The 20,923-nt window shown below is 42.4% G+C and overlaps 2 protein-coding genes across 2 annotated transcripts in view; one reads left to right on the top strand and one right to left on the bottom strand.

Annotated features, from left to right (window-relative positions):
* SH3PX1 (sorting nexin 33-like protein SH3PX1) overlaps positions 1–14,580 on the bottom strand; it is a 44,507-nt gene extending 29,927 nt beyond the window's left edge. The window contains exons 1-6 of the mRNA XM_075671596.1: positions 14,346–14,580; positions 13,526–13,609; positions 11,193–11,267; positions 6,178–6,357; positions 4,875–5,008; positions 2,070–2,160 (exon numbers count right to left, since the gene is read on the bottom strand). Of these exons, the coding sequence (XP_075527711.1) occupies positions 2,070–2,160; positions 4,875–5,008; positions 6,178–6,357; positions 11,193–11,267; positions 13,526–13,609; positions 14,346–14,369 (588 nt within the window). The 5' untranslated portion in view covers positions 14,370–14,580. The remainder of the gene's footprint in view (positions 1–2,069; positions 2,161–4,874; positions 5,009–6,177; positions 6,358–11,192; positions 11,268–13,525; positions 13,610–14,345) is intronic.
* A 159-nt stretch (positions 14,581–14,739) lies between these two features.
* Positions 14,740–18,587, top strand: asf1 (histone chaperone asf1). Its single transcript, XM_075671599.1, has 4 exons — positions 14,740–15,234; positions 15,428–15,543; positions 15,741–15,917; positions 18,209–18,587. Exons 1-4 carry the CDS (start codon positions 15,126–15,128, stop codon positions 18,416–18,418), a joined length of 612 nt encoding a protein of 203 aa, XP_075527714.1. The 5' UTR covers positions 14,740–15,125; the 3' UTR covers positions 18,419–18,587.
* The last annotated feature ends 2,336 nt before the right edge of the window (positions 18,588–20,923 follow it).

The raw sequence follows: 20,923 nt of genomic DNA, 5'->3' as shown, positions 1-20,923 counted from the left end.
AGAATAATTCTATACTGACCTGTACAGTACCCAAAGCAGCCACGATAACTCCATTCGAAGTAGTAATGAACAGGTTACAGAGGCTCCTATAACTAGCGATAAAGTTAGAAGGGTCTTGCAAAACATGAAACGGGAAAAAGCAGCAGGAGAAGATGGAATACCAGCCGGTATAATCAAAGATGGAGGAGACAATGCTTGAAAAACTGGCGGCCCTTTATACGAACTGTTTTTCACCTTCAAGGGTCCCAGAGAACTGGAAGAATGCTAACATTATACTAATCCACAAAAAGGTGGATGTTAAAAAATTGAAAAATTATAGGCCCATTAGCTTACTTACAGTATTATGTAAAATATTCACCAAGATAATCTTCAGTAGAATAAGGGCAACACTGGACTTCAGTCAACCTAGGGAACAGGCTGGCTTCAAGAAGGGATACTCTTCAATGGATCACATCCATGTTATCAATCAGGTAATTGAGAAATCCGCACAGTACAATCAGCCTCTCATATGGCTTTCATAGATTACAAAAAGGCATTTGATTAAGTAGAGATACCAGCAGTCATACAGGCATTATGTAATCAAGGAGTACAGAACACTTACAAAAATATCTTAGAAAGTATGTCAAAGATTCCACAGCTACTTTAATTCTCCACAAGCAGGAAGATACCTATAAAGAAAGGGGTCAGAAAAGGAGACACAATCTCTCCAATGCTATTCACTGCGTGCTTGGAAGAAGTACCTATTCAAGCTATTAAACCGGGAAGGCTTAGGGGTAAGGATCGATGGCTAATACCTCAGCAACTTTCGGTTTGCCGATGACAATGTTCTATTCAGCAACACTGCAGACGAGTTATAACAAATTATTGAGGACCTTAACAGAGAGAGTGTAGGAGTGGGGTTGAAGATTAATATGCAGAAGACAGATAATGATGAATAACCGGGCAAGTGAACAAGAGTTCAAGATCGACAGCCAGCCTCCATAGTCTGTGAAGGAGTATGTTTACCTAGGTCAATGAATCACAGGAAACCCTGATCATGAGAGGGAAATTCATAGAATAAAAATGGGTTGGATCACATATGGCAGACATTGTCAGCTTCTGACTGGAAGCTTACCATTATTGAAGAGGAAGGTGTACAATCAGTGCATTTTACCGGTGCTGACATATGGGGCAGAGACTTGGAGACTGACAAAGAGCAATGGAATGAAGAATGCTAGGCAAAACCTTGAGAGACAGAACGAGAGTGGTTTGGATGAGGGAGCAAATGGGTATAGCCGATATTCTAATTGACATTAGGAGAAAAAATGGAGCTGGGCGGGCCATGTAATGCGTAGGCTAGATAACCGGTGGACCATTAGGGTTACAGAATGGGTGCCAAGAGAAGGGAAGCACAGTCGGAGTATCGGGAGTATGAAGGAGTATCGCATGAAACAGCAAATATATCTACAGTTGAGTAGTTGCTAAACCACCTGAGAAGACCTGGGCTATAATGTCAAAAATTTTATGGGTTGCTTTGTGTAGGAAGTCTGACAGTTGCATACAAGTTATATTTTACTTTGGAAAATATGATGTGCTATGTTTTAGTGAAACAAGGAAGTCAAATAACTGAAGCTAACTTAACTCCCCTGTGAAGCCTTAAGATTTCTATTTCGAATGTTCAGAAACTGCACAGCGGGTTTTTAGGCACAACTAGTGGAGAGCTCTGGATTCATTTTGAACATGTGTGGTTTTCTGGTGTTTTCTTTATGTGCATCCAAAGCACAGAACACGAGCATTCTTGTGTTCAGCCTCCATCTGAATGAGGCTGCCGCAGCCAGGAATCAAACCCGCGACCTTGGGCTCACAGTGGAATGCTACAGCAACTGACCGTGGTAGATAACTAGACTTCGAGGAAGAACAAAAGACATTAAGGTAACAATACCAGTACTATACATGGACACCCGCCATCACAATCACAAATGTTGCATTGTGCATTGAAGAAGTCATTAAGCGATGACTTCTTCAGTCAGCACTCCGACCATCCTTTTCCATGATATTTCATTTCCAGTCTTGGAAGACAAAGTACTTGCCACAATTTGGATCTGCTCGTCACTTGGCACAACTGGCTTGATCAGTCCTAGGAGCCACGATTCTCCTCCGGATTTAACAAAATTTGAAAACCTGCAATATGAGTAAATGTCAATTCAGGATGAAAAAGCAATGAAGTCTTCACTGCATCTGCCGGCGAACTAATCAAGAAGGCAAGGTCTTCAGAGCAAAAGAGCCAAATAGTAAGCCGCATTGACAGTACTATGTGCTAAATTCAAATTCACAATGCAGGGATTCATTTAGAAACAAGCACAGAGTCAACCTAAGCTACACAATTTAAAAGTACAGGTTACACTGAGGCACATGACGTTAACACATTAAGTGCTTGTGCACATTTGTCTCAGTTACTTAGACACTACCAAGATGAAAAAAAGAAAGTTGAAAAAGAAGTGCTGGATGCACTCCTCCCCAATAATCATCAAAGAACTGTCCCAATTCCATGATAGCCAGTGTAGTAACAAGTATACAAGGGCAAACAAATAGAATGTAGAATGTGTCCATTGTTTTTGTTGCTTATCACCCCTTTATAAAAGCACACCTTGTCTAAGAGTTCTTACTAGTTCTCGATTTGCCAGTACTGTACATGTTTCTTGTTTGTGTTGTACTTAAGTGCAAGAAACATTTAACAAGTGTGCCATTGTGGAAAAACTTTTATTAATATTTGACAGTAAAGATGTCACACTAATAATGAACAACAGATTTTTTTGGAGACCTGATTTTTTGGACATCAACAATAATTCGGACACCCTCACGACACCACCACGTTACCCCACAGAGTCAATGTAGAAAGACAGCTGAAATTTTGGATGCTGAAACGCTTCGCTGCTCAATTTTCTGGACATTTAGCCGAAACAGCAGGTCCGTAACAGCAAATTGAAGGCACTACCACAGCCATTTGGATTACCTTTCCACCTCGAACCAGCGCTCCTGGACACCAATCCACTGGTACCTGTAACCGCCGCAGTAACACTAGGCCTGCTTCAACATTTGTTATCAAGCTTCCTGCTGTTCGGTGCAGTGTTTTTCATTGAAAGAATTCGCCGCTGTCAGCATTTGCTCCGACTCTGCCTTTGCCATATTCGCCGATGGTTTTGAAGCAAGAAAAGCATGACACATTGCATAATGTCAGTTCCCAAAAGTCGGCTTCGACACAACACAGTGGTGTTACACGGGCAACCATAGGCAGTGTATTGCGATGAAGCACACCAAGAATGGAAAGGGGCCACTGAAACTGGACACAATACACATTCCTTAAATAGAGACACATGTGCCTGCCATCTCCTGCCGCAGCAAGAGCCTAATAAGTGTACAGGTAGTCCTTTAGAGATATTTCGGACATACTGGTGGCGATTTAAGGCCTTTGGGGCAATAAAAGGCATGCATTAATTTTTTCCGACTGCCCAATTTTTTCAGTTGTTTTCGCAGCCCCTAGGGAGAAAGAATGAGATGTTGACTGTACTCAACACTACTTGAATCAAATGGAGCAATGTTGATTAAAATATACATGCTGCCTCGCATTGGAATGCTGTGAGACCAAAGCAACCTCATAAGCTTCTGTTAGCAATTCATGCAAATCCAGAAAATAATTATACAACAAAGGTGTTAGCAATTTCTACAGAAGTTCCATGTAAGTGTCTTGACAGTCGTGTTCCCTTCAATGTTAATGCAGCACTTCTTGCTTTAGTTCTACACATGTTCAACCAGCCACATATTTTGGTTTATCCCTGATAAAATCTATCATTGCTGTTCTGAAGGGAAAAGCTTTACCAATTTCTTGCCATGCATATGCAAAACAATCTACCAGACTATTTCATTTTGTAATGCTGTATTAACTGCAGACTGCTAATCACGGCAGCTGCGGCCTCTTTTGTATTCAGTGCCAACAGGACCTTACCATTAACCAACTGGTAGTTTTTACAACAAAGAGCAGCCTTTGCCACAGAAAACAGGGACAGACTCCAGAGGCAGTGCGGCCAGAATTGATGCCAGGAGATTGACTGATCCACACTCATGTACAAGTTGCACAGGCAACAAAAATAAAAATCTAAGCTTTGCCCCATGCTGTCATTACTCAGTATCAAACTCATGCCAATGAAGCAATAAGAAGCTAGGAGGCAGATGTGCACAATGCACACACTGAGGGGTGATAACTGCGCATGTTTCGAAAATAACTTGCAATGTGCTCATGCAGCAAAGGTTGCACTTCCTAAAGCTTGTCAAATCGACGTTGCTGATTTGCAAGGTAGCATATAATAAATTTTGAGAAGTGAAAAAGGAAACAGGCTGAGGATGAATGTCGACAAAAAGCAAAGGCTAGCGAAGAGATGATGGTGGCTGTCAATCAGCTGGCCCCGTGAGCGTGAGTAATGGAAGTGTGAAAGATAAATCAGCAGTGATCAGCCAGCAAAGATGGCTCTTAAGATGTTAATTTTTGTGAAGACAGATTTCCATAAATTTCTGTGAATGTTCCGTACTGAAGTTAGGTCCTCTTCCCCTTAAGCAACACAAGAAGAAGAAGAAGTATTTTAATGATTGGAAAATGTAGAGAGGTCGGCCGGATAATGGAGCATCTGGCCTGCTACTCTACGTAAGGGAAGGGGAAGAGGGGAAGAAAAAGGGTCACAATGGGGTATGATAATGGGAGGAACGAGGTGAATGACATTACACAACTGGTATCACAGGCAACACAGTAAGCAACACAGCAGGTAAGCAACACAAATTTACATAAGAGCTTTAGAGGTGCTCCTGAAAGCAAAACAAAGGTTGAGACAAACAGGAACACTGACCGATTGAAGCGCTTGACCGTGCCGCCCTTGGATGCGGCATCTCCTTTGCTGCCGGCCTCTTGTAGTGAAGAGCGGTTAGGTGGGAACAAGCCATAGTTGCATGGCCCAGACAGCTGTGGAGGCTGCTGCATGTCCTGCAACACAGCATCAGGAAACACGCTGTGTCAATGAACAGGAACATCATGCGTAATACTCACACCAAAAGCAGGTCAACTCAGGCATGCAGGTTGCTAGATTCTGCAACTCTCCCCAGGGGCATAACTAAGGGGGGGGGGGAGGGGGGGGCTTTAAATGGAGTCCTGACTGCACCGGAAACTTCTTCGTGCTTTAACTTTTTGGGTGACACTAAAATTATACATGCCTTCACAGCAACCACCAGTTGCCAAAATTTTTCATACACTGTAGCTTTCCTGATAGTACTTCCCACTTCTTCCTTTGCTCAAGCCTTCCCTTTTACAAGACCACCTCAGTGCTCCCTCTGCCACACACCTTGTCGGTCACCCCATGTCGTGGCACATGGTTGTAAATAACATGTTTTGGATCGAACACTAATATCCTGGCCTCCAGCAAGCCCTCCCTAACCATAATAATCCACACCGTCCTTACCAGGCAAATTTGCGGCGCATACCAGCTAAGCCACACAAAGTCTGGCAGAGGGCGCGAAAGATTGCTGCTCTGAAATTTCGTTAAGAGTATTACAAGCTAGAGTGCTGCCTACGATCTGGCCTTCGTGCATGCTTGCCAATCTTCTAAGCATGTGCAAAAGCTCGTAGATGGTTGCTGATGCTATTAATAGTCTCTCGCGCCTCAATGTTGACAGAAATATGCGTGACCAATCATTGAGTCTGGACTCTATGTACATAAAAAAATGAAATCAGTTTTTTAGCATTCATTTGATTCACAGACAAAAATAAGCCAGTACAAATCTTTCAAAACAGCAGCCGTTCTACCCCCGCCCCCCCAAAAAAAGTTTCTTGGGTATGGCCCCGACTCTCCCAACACTGAGAACACCAGTCTTAGTGCCACTGAGACACATCACAAGCGACAGGAATAAATTAATGTCCACTGCGCATAGCTTTGCCTTCAATAAATAAATTTTTTGCTTGTTTGGAATTTATTCAGCTGTCAAGTCTGCTAACACTCCATGCCAATGCTGTGTGACACTAGCATTTGTAAATAGTAGGAAGCTTTTTTTAATCAGATCCACACCCACTAGTACTGCCACTTGGCAAGAGAGTGGCATCCCTAAAATAGATAAATGGAAAGCATATTCGCTGGTTGGCACGTTACAGAAAAACAATACCTGTGCTCCCTGGTTTGAGTCGTCGTCGTCCCAGTCATCGTCCCAGTCATCGCCGTTATCGTACTGCACAGACGAAGGTGCTGTGGTCGCAGCGGTGGACACGGCTGACTGGCCTGCCTCGTACTTGGGCGGCAGAGGTGGTGGTGGTACTGATGGTGGCGGGGGGCCGGCTGGGAGAATCTGAGACACCATGGGGCACAGTCAGACATAATACTCAATCACCATTTCTTCGAAAACAGGGACTGCACAAATGGCGCACAGCAATGACACAGGCAAGACTACACTTTCTATGTCGATGTGCCTTTTGAGTGGACATCAGTTTCACAGCTGTTCATTCCTATAGCCAAATCTGCAACAACTATGCCGCTTACACATTCAATTACTTGTTTTTTGGCACATGCCTACCAGTTGTATCTCCCTAATTGTATTAAATTTCTTTTATATACCCCATGTAATTTTCTGTTGATCAGTTGTAGAACTACCCTGTTTGCTTTTCATGTTACTGGGTATTACTGCATATAGTAGCATACATATATAATCATCACACAATTTTCTAGTAACTACCTAGTTACTTGCACATACTAGTGCACTCTAAAAATTAGTGGCAAAAGTGTGCATTCGAGATGACTGAAAACTATGAACAAACTGGTCCAAGCATTTGTAAACATTCATAATGGGAACAGCACGAACAAAACAACGACGGAGTGAAAGGACACAGGACGAGCGCTGACTCACAACTACGTTTACTGAAACACACATCGGGTATATAAGCGACACAAGCGATCACATGATCAATCGAGGAACGCACAACCAGGCCATGTGTATACAGGGTATCTGTTACCGTATCGAGCTATCTAGGTACATTAATTCCTCCTGAGAAAGCGCGATTGAAGACTGGCTAATGTACCAAGTGCCCTTTCGCTCAATGTGGGCTGCTTCCACGATTAATCTGATTTGGGTCCAAAACATTGTTTTGAATCCCATTTGGTGCCAGTTGAAAAGGTGGGACTTGCTTGATCTATAGCAAGAAGGGCTAGTGAAAGCATTCAGCCAAGGTGTGTGTCGGAGTGCATTGATATGTATGCCAGGACTAAAACAAGAGGAGATAAAGCCCACCTGTTGGATAAAACTGTGGACTACCATATTCACTCGCATAATGATCACACTTTTTTGTCAAAAAAATTTACACAAATTCAGGGGTGCGATCATTATGCAAGTTAATTTCCTGCGGAAAAAAAAAAAATTTTTTTTCATCCCGCGTTTGCTACAGGATGACAACAGGTCAACAAATAGGCGCCTGCCACTATATGTAGTGCGGGACACCAAAACAAAAATGGCGGCCGGCGGAGCAAGCCGAACGTGACTTTTTTTCTTCTTGTGAGTACATTACGTGCATTGAAACAGTTTCTTCCGTATCAGAATGAATATAATCGTTAATATCGGCAAGTTTGCGGCAATAATGTAGCCATGTCCACTTTGAGGGGACAGAAACAGATGGGCGCGCTTTGCTGTCAGTGACATAGAAATACATGGTGGGCATGCTGCGGAAATTGAGACATTTTTATTAACTACGATCCTAATACGGCATGTTTCCGCTAAAGGTGGGCGAATATCTTAGCTGTGTTACAAGCGTTGGCGTATGAATAGGGTACACTCCTAACGTATCAGTGTAAACATGGCTACTATTATTTCTGCTCGCGATTTGTTGCATGCCCATGAGTGCAGACGAGAAGAATCGAAAGACGCCTTTGTTGTTGTTGTCGACCACAACCATTATAAAGCCTACACATAATAAAGGCAAGTTTGGTTGTAATTTTTTTTTTTTGTCATGGAAGCGGAAAAGTGATGAAGGGAATGAGATGGGGCATCTGCTTAATTAAGAATGTTTGGTGCATGCAGACCACTTCGTTTGTCTTGAAGAATCGTTCGTGTAGCATTCAACAGATGGTAAGCGCGATCATTATTAGCTAGACTTGGCACGCAACATATCGATGCGGCAAGTTCGGGGTGCGATCATTATGCGAGTAAATACGGTATTTAGTGAGCAATGGGTTAAGGGTCGCTGTTTTGGACAAAGAAGGTTCTTTTGTGGTGTTACCTAAAGGGGTTTATCAGGAAAAGGCAGGTTTGGCTATTGGCAAGAACTTTAAAGAAGTCAAAGATAATGTAGCCAAAGTGAAGGCAAAGGCAGTGGTGCTTCTTGGTGCTTTAAGCCTTGAAGGCCTTTACAAGCGTGTTAAGAAAGCAAAAGAGGGACAGTTAAAGGTATTCTCTGTGAAGGCCCACAAACCAGAGATACCGTTCCGGGTCATCGTAACTGAAAGGAACACTTGGCAAAGCGAAGTTTCCACGTTTTTACAAGACCACCTTGCCTCGCTAAAACTGGCAGATCCCCTGGTTATCCCAAATTCTGAGAGCGTTGTCGAATATCTCTCGTCAAATAATCCAGGAAGGTGTGCCTCTTTTAGTGTGGACGTAGAGGATCTTTTTTATTCTTTGCCTCACAACTAATTAATGTGCAGTGTCAAGGCATGCATTACGAAGCAAAATGATGAAATGCAGTTTGTCCAAAAACATGGTGTTACTGTTGAGTTTCCTTGAACTTTTGTCATGTTACCTGAGGTCGAGAATGATTGGATGGAACTTCTTGCTTTCCATACAAAAGGCTGGTATCTGTATCGAATCCAGAGTGGCTCCCGTCCTGAGTAGCATTTTTTTGGCGCAGGTGGATGTGGCATTAGCCCGGCGTCTTTCTGGGATAGCCATCAAGACGTTCAGATATGTTGATTTTTTGGTTTTAATTGACAGAGACGACTACCATCAAGGTGGACGAAATAATGGGTCTTTCTAGTGAGCTTGGTCATGATTTGAGGTTCACCTCGGAGCAACCAAAAGAGAATGAACAACAATACTTTGACCTTAGACTACGTTTTCTAGATGATCATGTCTGTTGGGAATGCGTCCCCCGTTCTGCCAAGCCCCTGATGAACTTCACCTCAGGTCATTCGAAAATAGTAAAAAATGCCATTTGCATCTCCGTACTTCGCGCTGTCCTGGTAAAAACATGTGGGCATGCAATGAGTGATGTCTTTGCATGTCAGGTAGTCGGGCTGGAGGAAGCTAGGTACCCGCGCAGCTTAATAACGGGCAGCTCGGAGAAGTTGATTAAATGGGCAAAAAAATTGGGAAGGCAGGGGGCCGAAGGAAATAGCAGGAACCAGAATGCGCTAATTGTACCCTATGCACATCGCCTATCTCATGGCCTGAAGAACGTTGCCAGTCGTTATGGGGTGCAGGTTGTCTTTTCAGCTCCTGGAAAATTGAGTGCTATATGTCTAATGGTTGAAAGGCGAGAAAGTGGAGCAGAACGCAATCCTAACGTAAGGTGCAAAGTGAAACATGTTAATAAGTATGTAGGCTGCACTACCAATGTGGTATACTCTTTCCCACTCACGTGCGGGCAAGTGTACATAGAGCAAGCAATGTAAGACTTAGAGAGCATGAACTGTTCTTGGACAAGAATGATTATGCGCATGTGTCTGCCCATTGCCAGCAATGCAAGTGTAAGCCTCTGCTCAAAGAGACAACACTTTTATTTAAGCATACAGATGCATCCACCAGATTAGTCAGGAAGCAGCCCACAATGAGCGAAAGGGCACATGGTGCATTAGCCAGCCTTCGATCGCGCTTTCTCAGCAGGAATTAACATACCTACATAGCTCGATACGGTAACAGATACCCAGTATACACATGGCCCGGTTGTGCGTTCCTCAAGTGACCATGTGATCACTTGTGTCGCTTATATACCTGATGTGTGTTTCAGTAAACGTAGTTGCGAGTCAGCGCTCGTCCTGTGCCCTTTCACTCCGTCATCGTCTTGTTCACGCTGTTCCCATTATAAATGTACACCAACTCGCCCAACTTTCCACTTTAATACAATAATTTGTAAACATAACTGACATTAGGGAATTGCCTCCTCAAGCATGCCGACACTTCTTTTTTTCTGTAACTCTTTGCAATCGCACTAGCTTGAGGAGAGACAAGCATAGGTGCAACGGTTTGTACTAATCATGCAATGGAAAACTACAAGGCCAGCAGTTTTGCTTGGTGCCTTGCTTTGGCTGGAAAGATTTTCCTTCAAGAAACAAACACAAAGCAGAAAAGGAGTACTTATTGCTTATTCAAAACAAACACCGAGCAGGCACAATAAATAACAACCAAATAAAAGGGCTGAATTATGGTGACGTAGGTGCCTGGCAAAAACGCAGTAGAAGAGGACAGGCAATTAAATGTCACTGTGCAATTTAGAGTGCAAGCCTGATGGCGCAAAGGCAGCTATCAAAATTGTGAGAGAGGCTCTAGCATGCATGAGCTCGTATGAACAGTTTTTTTCTAAAGTGGCAAAACAATTATGGAATGGCTATAGGTATCGAAGAGTGAATTATAAGTGCTACAAGGCACAAGCTCACTCCAGTGAATTTTCACTCCAATGAAGTTACAAGGAACAGACAAACAGCTTGTCAGATCAGCTCTCTCAGGTATCTAAGGAATGCAAGTTTACACAAAGGTCTTCCATAGACATTGGTTCTTGTGCTGTTTCAGTAGGTCTAACCAAATGTAATAAGCTGTTGCCAGCCCATTTTGTAAATGTGAAAGTTTATTGTAAATATATCAAAATGATAAAATTAAAAATAATTTGGCTTACAGAGCACTCTGCTGTCATTTTTCTTGGAAAGATCTTTTGACATACAGAACATCTCTGACCAAGCAGTTATCACATAAACTATCGAAATAGAGTAAGGAAACATAAATGCCCAGAAGAAAGGCTCACAGTTAAGTAAAAAAAAAAAAAATTTCAGCTTAAGAAATGCTGAATTTACAGTGTAGCTGTCCTCCTTGGGTAATTTGAATATTGTGCTAAGTTTTGTCCAGTTACCTAGTCATCTCAATTCCATAATCGTGCCACATCACATTGAGTGGCTATGGTCAAGAAGGTTAGTTTGCAGTTCACTTGCCTCAACATAGTCTTCGGGGAACAACCCAGTCTCGCCTCGGCTGTTGATACCTTCGCACCAGCCTTCCCCGACATCCTGAAAAAACACAAAGCATGTTTGTTGCCAAAGCATAACTGCGAGTCGGCCTAGTTGGAACAGATTCATCTTAAAACTTTTTGTGCGCAAACAAACAGGGACGAAGAATACAAGATAGCACTTGTTCTTGTGTTTCTTGTATTCTTCGTCTTTGTTTGTTTCCGCACAAAAAGTTTTAAGAAGAATTTGTTGCCAAATTGCAAATCTTAGTAAACAAACATAGCAAAAAAATAATAGTTTCTCAAAATTTTATGCATGACGCAAGTGTGAAAGCTAACAACTGATAGCACTGTAAAGCTTACTGGAAGGCTAAGATCTGGCTTCTCAAAATAAAACTGCCATATTCGTATCAATTAACCCTTTCAGTGTCCCTTTTTTTTTTTTTTCTTTTTGAGGTGATACACATTTAGTGCAGAGTTCTTTCTCTCAGATATTATAGAATAAACAAAAACAGTTTATTTCTGGTTACGCAGAAGGGCAAAAATGACACAAATTATGATAAATTCTCTCTTGATATGGTCTTCACGTTCCTATCCGACATCAGTGGCACTGATGCAACGAAATATCACTTTGGCTAAACTTGTAAAAAAGTAGTACACACCACCAAAACAATCTTGGCAAAGCTGCAGACCTGGTGATTGTATAGCTTTTTTGTTAGAAGCCTTTACACAGAACATAAGAGGAAGCTTTAGCTTGGGCCCTACTTTGTTGCCACCTGTTCACATACATGTAAAATTCAAAATGCTTTCCTGAGATAACACCGTGATTGATTTTAATGAAATGTGTTGCGTCTGAGAGAGAAAGTTGAAATTCTACTGACTAGGAAGCTGCATTTTAATTTAGGGCCTTATTTTTTAAAGAAAATTTCAGCAAATCGATATGTTAGAAAAAAATATAGAATCGTGAAGTTTACAAACTTATAACTCAGCACGAGAAACAGATACTGCAGTTCTGTAAATGCATCAGTTTAGAGCATCTACAGTGGTCAAAGTTCATGTATTAAGTTGTAGCTTACATTTAATTGTTACAATATTTACAAGGGTTTTGCAAAAGGCCTATTCAGAAGTTAGTAACATGTTTCACAGGGGTGTATAACATACATTTTGTCCACTTTAGATGGATTATTAGATACAATTTATAGAATTTTTGTCATTTTTCATTGCAGAATTTCGGAGTTGTAACTTGGTAGTCTCATCTTTATAAATTTTGAGATTTCACAAGTTCTTATTAAAAAGTCCATATAAATAAAAAATATGTCCAACAGTCACTATATTTTAACTTTTCCCTTTATATGCAAAAGATCTTATCAAATGTAGTGCAATAGTTGCCAAGAAAAGCAATTTCTCCTTTCCAACATTTCTAGATGTAGTAAAACAGGAAAACAAAAACAGAAAAAAACATGATCACGATGGACCAGTGGAGAAATCAGCTTTTTGCGTGAGAAGGCATGCAAACCAATTTCCAGTGCACACATTGTCTGCGGCTTCATTGACTTCTGGTGTTATATGGACATTGTTTCAGCTTATGATGGCGCATTCCCAAACGACTTAAAACCACATCATTCAGTTCAAATGTCATCCTGTCTAACAAATACACTGTGCAGAGTAGTCCTCCAGGTAGGTAGTTTAACTTTGTCATTTGGTTCAGTCTCAGAATTTCTTTCCACTCCTCTTTTAGCATTTTCACTTTCAACCATTACACCATGTTGATTGTCTGTTACTCATTCTTTAGCTTATTCTTCTCTATGCCTTTAATGGATCTGACTGTGCTGGTACTTATATGACATCTGAAAGACTATACATTTTATTTGTGAGCGACTATTGTGTGTGCATGCCTCTTTTGTGCTGTGCCTGTGTGCACTGTTCTTTGTTGATTATGAAGCCAAAGCATACACCTTGGCATTCAGAAATGTGCAGACTTAATAAAATCAGACAAAAATATGTAGCTGCTTATAAACACCAAGATAAGCTTATACTTCATGCTGCAAAATATGGTTGTAGAGAAATGCAGCTTCATAATATAAAATTGGTTTCATGGTTTCTGAATCCCATGAAAAAAGAAGTATATTACAGTATTGCATTTGCGCTTTTCGGTGACCCATGCTAGGGCCCATATTACACACATGCCCTCTGTGGTGCCTTTGTACAACTTTCATTATAACACAAATCACGTTCAGAAAAAAAAAAAGTGCCACACAATGTGTACCACAAACAGGTTTGCATAAAGCAAACCTACTGACAGCAATATGCCTTGCTCACCTTGTTAATGACAGTGACTGTTTCATCTGCCCAGATACTAATTTCACCAGGTGCCTGTGGCGCAAAGTCATACAATGCTTTGGCCTGTGAAGAAACAAACACAAATGATTTAGTTACCAAGAATAAACAAGTTCGGCACACCCAACTGTACTGAATGTATGTGCTCAGCTCCATTACTTGACGAAATTTAAGCTGGCAAAGCCAATCGTGTGGCGCGAGTGGTCGCAACAAACAATTGTTGCGCAGTTGCACGCACAGACTAAAATAGGCAGACCACTCTTATCAAATCATTAATTTGAATAAGCACTGCTTGCACTGTGCCAATCTTTCCAACACGACAAGCGGCAGCATACAGTGCTCGCTCCTGACGTTATACACGTGATGAGCGTATCTGCGATCGTCAGCAAATGATAACTAGAGGCGGTGCTTTTCAGAGGGTGTCTTAATGGTTTCTCCAGTCTAGCTGTAGCCTGAAGTAACTGAACTGTATCAACGAGTAAAGGTTGCACAGAGTTTGACTGCCATGATAACTCTGAAACTTTATACAATAAGTCGCACAACCCTCAACAAACACGTAACTTAACGCATTACGTCACAGCTCTTGCGCGCTCAATTACGCGACGCCTTGGGCATTGACGTCCAGACGTCACTGTTTAACTGTTTATCGACACTCCTTTTCGACTTCAGGAAGTTGGACTGGTCAGTTATCACGCTCGTAGCAACTATTTATCGGATGTCATGTACAGGTTAGGTTTGTGCATCAGGGCACAAAAGTTTCCCGAAACACACAGTCACTGATGAACGGAGATGTGTACTTTACCTGCCACATTTGCTTCCCGTCCATGTTACGAGGCAAATCAGCTAGCGAAGGGGGTTCCCAGGCGTGTCAGTCAATTTCTGACAGTAGTACCGTCATTCGGATGACGTTTCTGCCATTACCAGCTGTGACTTGTCGACTGCGACGAGTCTGTTAGCTCATAACAGGCCGATTTTCGCACTTCGCATAACTTCACACCCACCCCCCAGCAGCCTTTGCTAACAGTCACCAGCCGCTTATAACTACCCCGCACACGTCGGCTGAGTGAGAAAACTATATACTGTGATATGTAATACAAAACAAACGCAGAACAAAATTTTAAAATATAGTCAATATTTTAACATGTATATAAAATAACGATGCATAAATAAACCACACTGGCAATTTCCTTGCGCTGTTGTGCTGCCTAGTTCCCGCCAAATGTTTGGGCAGCGTCTTCAATGGATGTTAAAACTGTGTGGTGAATGCAGCTTACGAAAAAAAAAAAAAACATTTAGTCTGACGCGTAACCATTAGCAGCATTATTCGCGCTGTGCAGTCCTCGTGGAAGGCATGGACCAACGCGCGAGACACGTGTTTGCGTAGATACCTGGTAGAAGAAGCAAGACCAAAGCTAGTGCGTCGAAGCCACTATTGGCGGTGAAGTTCAGAAGGCCTGCTCGTTAACTGCTCAAGCGGTTACTCAGCAGCTTTATAATTGTCTGGTCACACCGATGCTCGGCGCTTGTCGTGCTACTTTCATCCAAGTGTGCTCTTCGCCTTGCCTGAGCTGCTCCTTTCACGATGGCCAAAGTCCACGTTTGCAACGTTGTGGTGCTGGACAATCCGTCTCTGTTCTTCAACCCTTTCCAATTTGAAATAACTTTCGAGTGCATCGAAGACCTCAAAGAAGGTGAGCATAAGAGCAACAGCTCCATTTAGACTCGCCGGAGTCGTTTTACTACTAATTCGGGCTGCTATTAGACTTGCTCTCGAGGCTTGATCCAGCGTTCAGCTAGTGTCATAGGTGTTGCCCGCTCTCCTGCTTAAACTAGTTTCCTAAGCTTTACTTGCGTACCTCATTTGTTTGGCACGCTTATTTGCAGACCTGGAATGGAAAATTATCTATGTCGGCTCAGCTGAGAGCGAAGATTACGACCAGATACTCGACACGGTCTACGTGGGACCCGTTCCAGAGGGCAGACATATGTTCGTGTTTCAGGCAAGTGTGTGCATTTACGAGACATCTTTTTCGCCTGTCGCTGTTTGTAGCTGTTTGGTTGGACGCGAGTCTTTGACAAGTAAGTGCATTGGCACTAGCCCCCTCCCCCCCTTTCCCTCCTCTGAGCTGGGTCCATGAAAATTGCATCACATTGGTTCACCTCGTGACACCGGCGTTGTGGGCCTCATTCTTCGCAGGCGGACCCTCCAGATCCCAACAAGATCCCGGTGCAAGATGCCGTTGGGGTCACGGTCGTGCTGCTGACTTGCTCTTACAGGAGCAAGGAGTTTATCCGCGTGGGTTACTATGTCAACAATGAGTACACAGATCCAGAGCTCAAGGAGAACCCACCGTCAACTCCCCAGTTTGACAGGGTAAGCCACCTAGGCCATCAACACTATTGTACACAGTTTGCTGTAGCTAAATGGCATTAGCTTTCTCTTGGATTGTGCTGAGGATAAAGTATGAACAGATATTCAATGCAATTTTTGCTCAAGCGGTAGCTGTCATTTGGGTAAGTGTTGCGGTAGCTGCTTCAGTCAAACTAAAGAATACTGTGCAGAGTCGCAGAGCTCTGTGAGCATGTGCGAAACTGACATTGCGCCATTTAACGAAGCAAGCACGTCACAAGTTGTGCTGTGTGACAATTCACTGCATACTCAGCTGGCCGAAAAAGACAGCACTCTCCTAGTGCAATCTTCTGCTATCATCGCGACTCTGACAGCAGGCTGGCAAAAACTGGGCAAGCACACACAAGCATGAAAGCGTGCACATGCGCCATCCCATGTCTCAACAGACAGTGCTTGCTTCTGTAAAGGCCACAAAAATGCAGTGGTACACACTTGCGGATCAGGCATTTTGTCCCTGCCTGTATGTATCTACTTATTTATCATGAAGACTTTTAAAATTCTGAAATTAGCTTGTTGCCCGGATATCTCGTAAGAGATCACAATCTGTGGTCTAGTTTATGTAATAGTGCGCATTGGTACGTCTGGTTTATCCAGTAGAATGATGTTTACCCTGCTGGCCTCACAACCTCTGTGATTCTCCTCTGCTTCTTGTGGTAGAGAAACAGTTTTCCTTAATATCCAAAGATGGAGGTACATAAATGTCAATTGATGTGAGGGAAAGCATAATGAAATCTGTGACAAAATTGCTTTACTCCACCATAGCTGTAGAAGTTCCCTATAGTTCGTAGATTCTAGAATGATTTGCATTATGGTTGCGAGTATTGTTCATTGTGTGGCAGATTCCCTAGAAGTTTTGTAAAGGATTTATAATCAGTCTTTGAAGATTGCCACTAAAGGCAGCAATGTGATATTCCTGGACATGTAAATTGAAGTTTCCTTGTTTAGACTTCTACTTTCTTGTCTAGAGTGCTTGAGCTTCATGCTGCAAGGCAGTGGAAACGATATTCTTGCATTGCTGCTTGGTTTGAAAAATTATACTTGTGAGCAACTGTATTCACCTGGACATGCAAGCCAAACAGCTTTCAATGTGGTAAATCCTAAACTTAGTAGCTGCTTTGATACACTCATTTGCTTTGCAGTCCTCCATAAAGAAAGCAACAAAATTCCAATAAAGAAATGCATCAGACAGGGAGATACGATCTCTCCAATGCTATTCACAGCATGTTTACAAGAGGTATTCAGAGACCTGGAGTGAGAAGAATTGGGGATAAAAGTTGATGGAGAATACCTTAGCAACTTGAGATTCGCTGATGATATTGCCTTGCTTAGTAACTCAGGAGACCAATTGCAATGCATGCTTACTGACCTGGAGAGGCAAAGCAGAAGGGTGGGTCTGAAAATTAATCTGCAGAAAACTAAAGTGATGTTTAACAGTCTCGGAAGAGAACAGCAGTTTACGATAGGTAGCGAGGCACTGGAAGTGGTAAGGGAATACATCTACTTAGGCCAGGTAGTGACCACAGATCCGGATCATGAGACTGAAATAACCAGAAGAATAAGAATGGGCTGGGGGGCGTTTGGCAGGCATTCCCAAATCATGAACAGCAGGTTGCCACTATCCCTCAAGAGAAAAGTGTATAACAGCTGTGTCTTACCAGTACTCACGTATGGGGCAGAAACCTGGAGGCTTACGAAAAGGGTTCTGCTGAAATTGAGGACGACGCAACGAGCTATGAAAAGAAGAATGATGGGTGTAACTTTAAGGGATAAGAAAAGAGCAGATTGGGTGAGGGAACAAACGCGGGTAAATGACATCTTAGTTGAAATCAAGAAAAAGAAATGGGGGGGGGGGGGCATGGGCCGGACATGTAATGAGGAGGGAAGATAACAGATGGTCATTAAGGGTTACGGACTGGATTCCAAGGGGAGGGAAGCGTAGCAGGGTACGGCAGAAAGTTAGGTGGGCGGATGAGATTAAGAAGTTTGCAGGGACAACATGGCCACAATTAGTACATGACCGGGGTAGTTGGAGAAGTATGGGAGAGGCCTTTGCCCTGCAGTGGGCGTAACCAGGCTGATGATGATGATGTGGTGCTCCAGCACTCCAGGCAAGAATGTGGATGTCTGTATTCCAGCGTAATTACTTTTGACATGCCAGTAGAATTCAGGAGTGTATGTGCTGTGAGCATGGAGAGGTCTGTATTTGACATACACCGCAGTATGTTATATGGTGTATGACTGTTTGTGTGCTGCAGCTACAGCGAAACATCTTGGCCACAAACCCACGTGTGACACGGTTCAAGATTGACTGGGATGACAACCCCGGTGTTGAAAATATCCCACCCAGCTCCTCTAATGTGGACTCCAATCAGATGCCAACCTCAGTGTCCGAGGACAGCATTGGTCCACTTCTCAAGGCCCCTGTGCTGATGAATGACAGCAACCAAAGCATGGAAGTTGTATGATTGTGCATCCATTGTGTGGAATGGGCTTACTCATCATCATTGCACCTGCTGCGGACCGTGTGGATTTCAGCCGGGGACTGTGTGTGTCATCTGCTGTTTCAGAATGCTGCATTTGTTTTAATGTAACTGTATTTACTTTTCATTCATAAAGTTTATTTCATACTGCTTCCTTCTGTAAAACGCATTGCACTTCATTCAAAATAAGGGATTCCTTAATTTTTAAGCAGGAAATGCCAAGTGGGGAAAGCCTAACAGCAGGTTTCGTTAACTCAAGCTAAAAACATTGCCAGGCTCCTCACTGCTTAAACTTACACAGTCAACTTCTGTAAAATCAACCTGGACAGGACAGACGAAACTGAATTATCCAGCGGGTCGAACGAAAATGCAGAAACATTACTACACACCGCTGATTCATTTGGCATTATTTCAAACTCATGCACACTTTCTATGTGTACAAAGTTGTAAGCTAATGTAGAAATGACATTAAGTTCCTAAAGAATGTTAAAAATCTAATGCGCATGCTATATCTTATCAAGAAAAATTTTTAAAATGGCAGTTTGATGGCAGCCAGTCTGGCCAGGAAAATACATATTGAAGCACAAAAAGACACACTAAGATAACTGAAAATTTAATGACATTTCGGTTCCCTGTACAGCAGCCTTGTTCACAATAGAACCCATATTATCTGGGTTACTACTCGCAGGCCGTAAGCCTGTTGCAAATTGATGAAATCCAAAGTTTGACGGCAGCACATATGGCCAAGAAAATGCATTTTGAAGAAGAGTGAAAGGTACACAGACCAAGATAACAGAAAATTTAATCATGTTTCGGCTCCCCATACTAGGGTTGGTAATATCGAAAGATTAATTGGCATCATTGTCGACCTTTCATTGAATCAACTTCATTGATTAAATGTGTCCGAATATTTTTATAAAGTTTGACAGGAGTGACTGCGCGGCTGTGATAGAGCAATTGTCGAATTTTTTTGCAAGTCCCGAGTGATACCAAGCCAAGTGCTTCCCCTCTCTTCCCCCCCAACGCCACCACACCACCCGAAGCCAGAGGTTTGAAATGTCCTCGCAATTCGTGGCATACTACAGAAACAGAGTCATTGATCGGCGTGTCACTACCAGCATTTGCGCCGGTTTGGAGCATGTATGTGACATAGCAGTGGAGTTCCCGTCAATTTCAACAAATCTACAGCTTCCGAGTGTCTATCAGCAGGTATTTGTTTTGCCTAAACATCCCAGCCAATTAATCCTTCACTCTGTAGAAAATAGGATATGTCTTAAAATCCTAAACCAGTACTTAATTTCCCCTGTACATATTGCAGTTTTTGCATATTTATTTAGACTTCACCTTTCACTTTTGCCATTTTTCTTATTTCTTGTTTAACTGTACAGTACAGGGATTTCCTAGTGCCATGTATCTTGTTCAATTCTGCTCTAATTGCCATTTTACAGCATATATTGTTTATCTTTTCTAAGGTCACTAGTGCCAACCCTATTTAGTCTTGAACAAATTAAAGACTAGTTTCGTCAAAATTAAAAATTAGGTTATGGGGTTTTACGTGCCAAAACCACTTTGATTATGAGGCATGTCGTAGTGGGGGACTCCGGAAATTTAGATCACCTGGGGTTCTCTAACGTGCACCTATATCTAAGTACAAGGGTGTTTTCGCATTTCGTCCCCATCGAAATGCGGCCCCCATGGCCGGAATTTTCATCAAAATTTATACCCTTGTTTTGCTAACTTTATTCCACCTTTCAAACATTAAAATGGGTTCCTACAAAAGATGACTGTGTTATAATCAATATTTAACTGTGCCATTAATCAATGAAAAACCCTGCATTGAAAGCAGTGAATCTACTAATAGTTAAACCGAATGATTAATCATTTATCAAATAAGAAAATTAATCAACCATGTCCACTCCACATAGGAGCCTTGCAATAAAATCCATATTATCTGGGTTACTACTTGCTGGCCGTACGCCTGTCGCAGATTGATGAAATCCAAACTTTGACAGCAGCCTGTCTGGCTGGGAAAATATATATTGAAGAAGCACGAAAAGATACACCAACCAAGATAACTGAAAATTTAATGACGTTTCAGCTCCCTGTATGGATAAAACCAAGGCTACCATTTGGGCTCCCATATGGCGAGCCCAAATGTCATAAAATTTTCAGATATATTGGCCAGTGTATCTTTTCGCACTTCAATATGTATTTTCCCGGCCAGACGGCCTGCCATCAAACTTTGGACTTCATCAACCTACGACAGGGGTATAGCCAGTAAGTAGTAACCCAGATAATATGGGTTTTATTGTGAACACGGCTCCCGTACGGGGAGCTGAAATTTCATTAAATTTTGAGCTATCTTAATTGGTGTACCTTTCTGCGCTTCAAGAAAAAATGTTCCACAATAGTTTTTGGTTTCCTAAAAACTTCGCTTGAATACACGTGTTGTGCGGTGAAGCATGCGAACATTGTGAAGGCAGCTATGGT

Source organism: Dermacentor variabilis, chromosome 10, assembly GCF_050947875.1.
Source record: "Dermacentor variabilis isolate Ectoservices chromosome 10, ASM5094787v1, whole genome shotgun sequence".
Lineage (NCBI taxonomy): Eukaryota > Metazoa > Arthropoda > Arachnida > Ixodida > Ixodidae > Dermacentor > Dermacentor variabilis.
This window is presented reverse-complemented; position numbering and strand designations above follow the sequence as displayed.

What these genes read in the sequence shown, in the direction of transcription:
- asf1 (XM_075671599.1), top strand. Translation starts at nt 15,126, where the DNA reads ATGGCCAAAGTCCACGTTTGCAACGTTGTGGTGCTGGACAATCCGTCT. An exon ending in CATCGAAGACCTCAAAGAAG is followed by an intron (nt 15,235 to 15,427) that starts GTGAGCATAAGA and finishes GCTTATTTGCAG; the next exon opens with ACCTGGAATGGAAAATTATC. An exon ending in CAACTCCCCAGTTTGACAGG is followed by an intron (nt 15,918 to 18,208) that starts GTAAGCCACCTA and finishes TGTGTGCTGCAG; the next exon opens with CTACAGCGAAACATCTTGGC.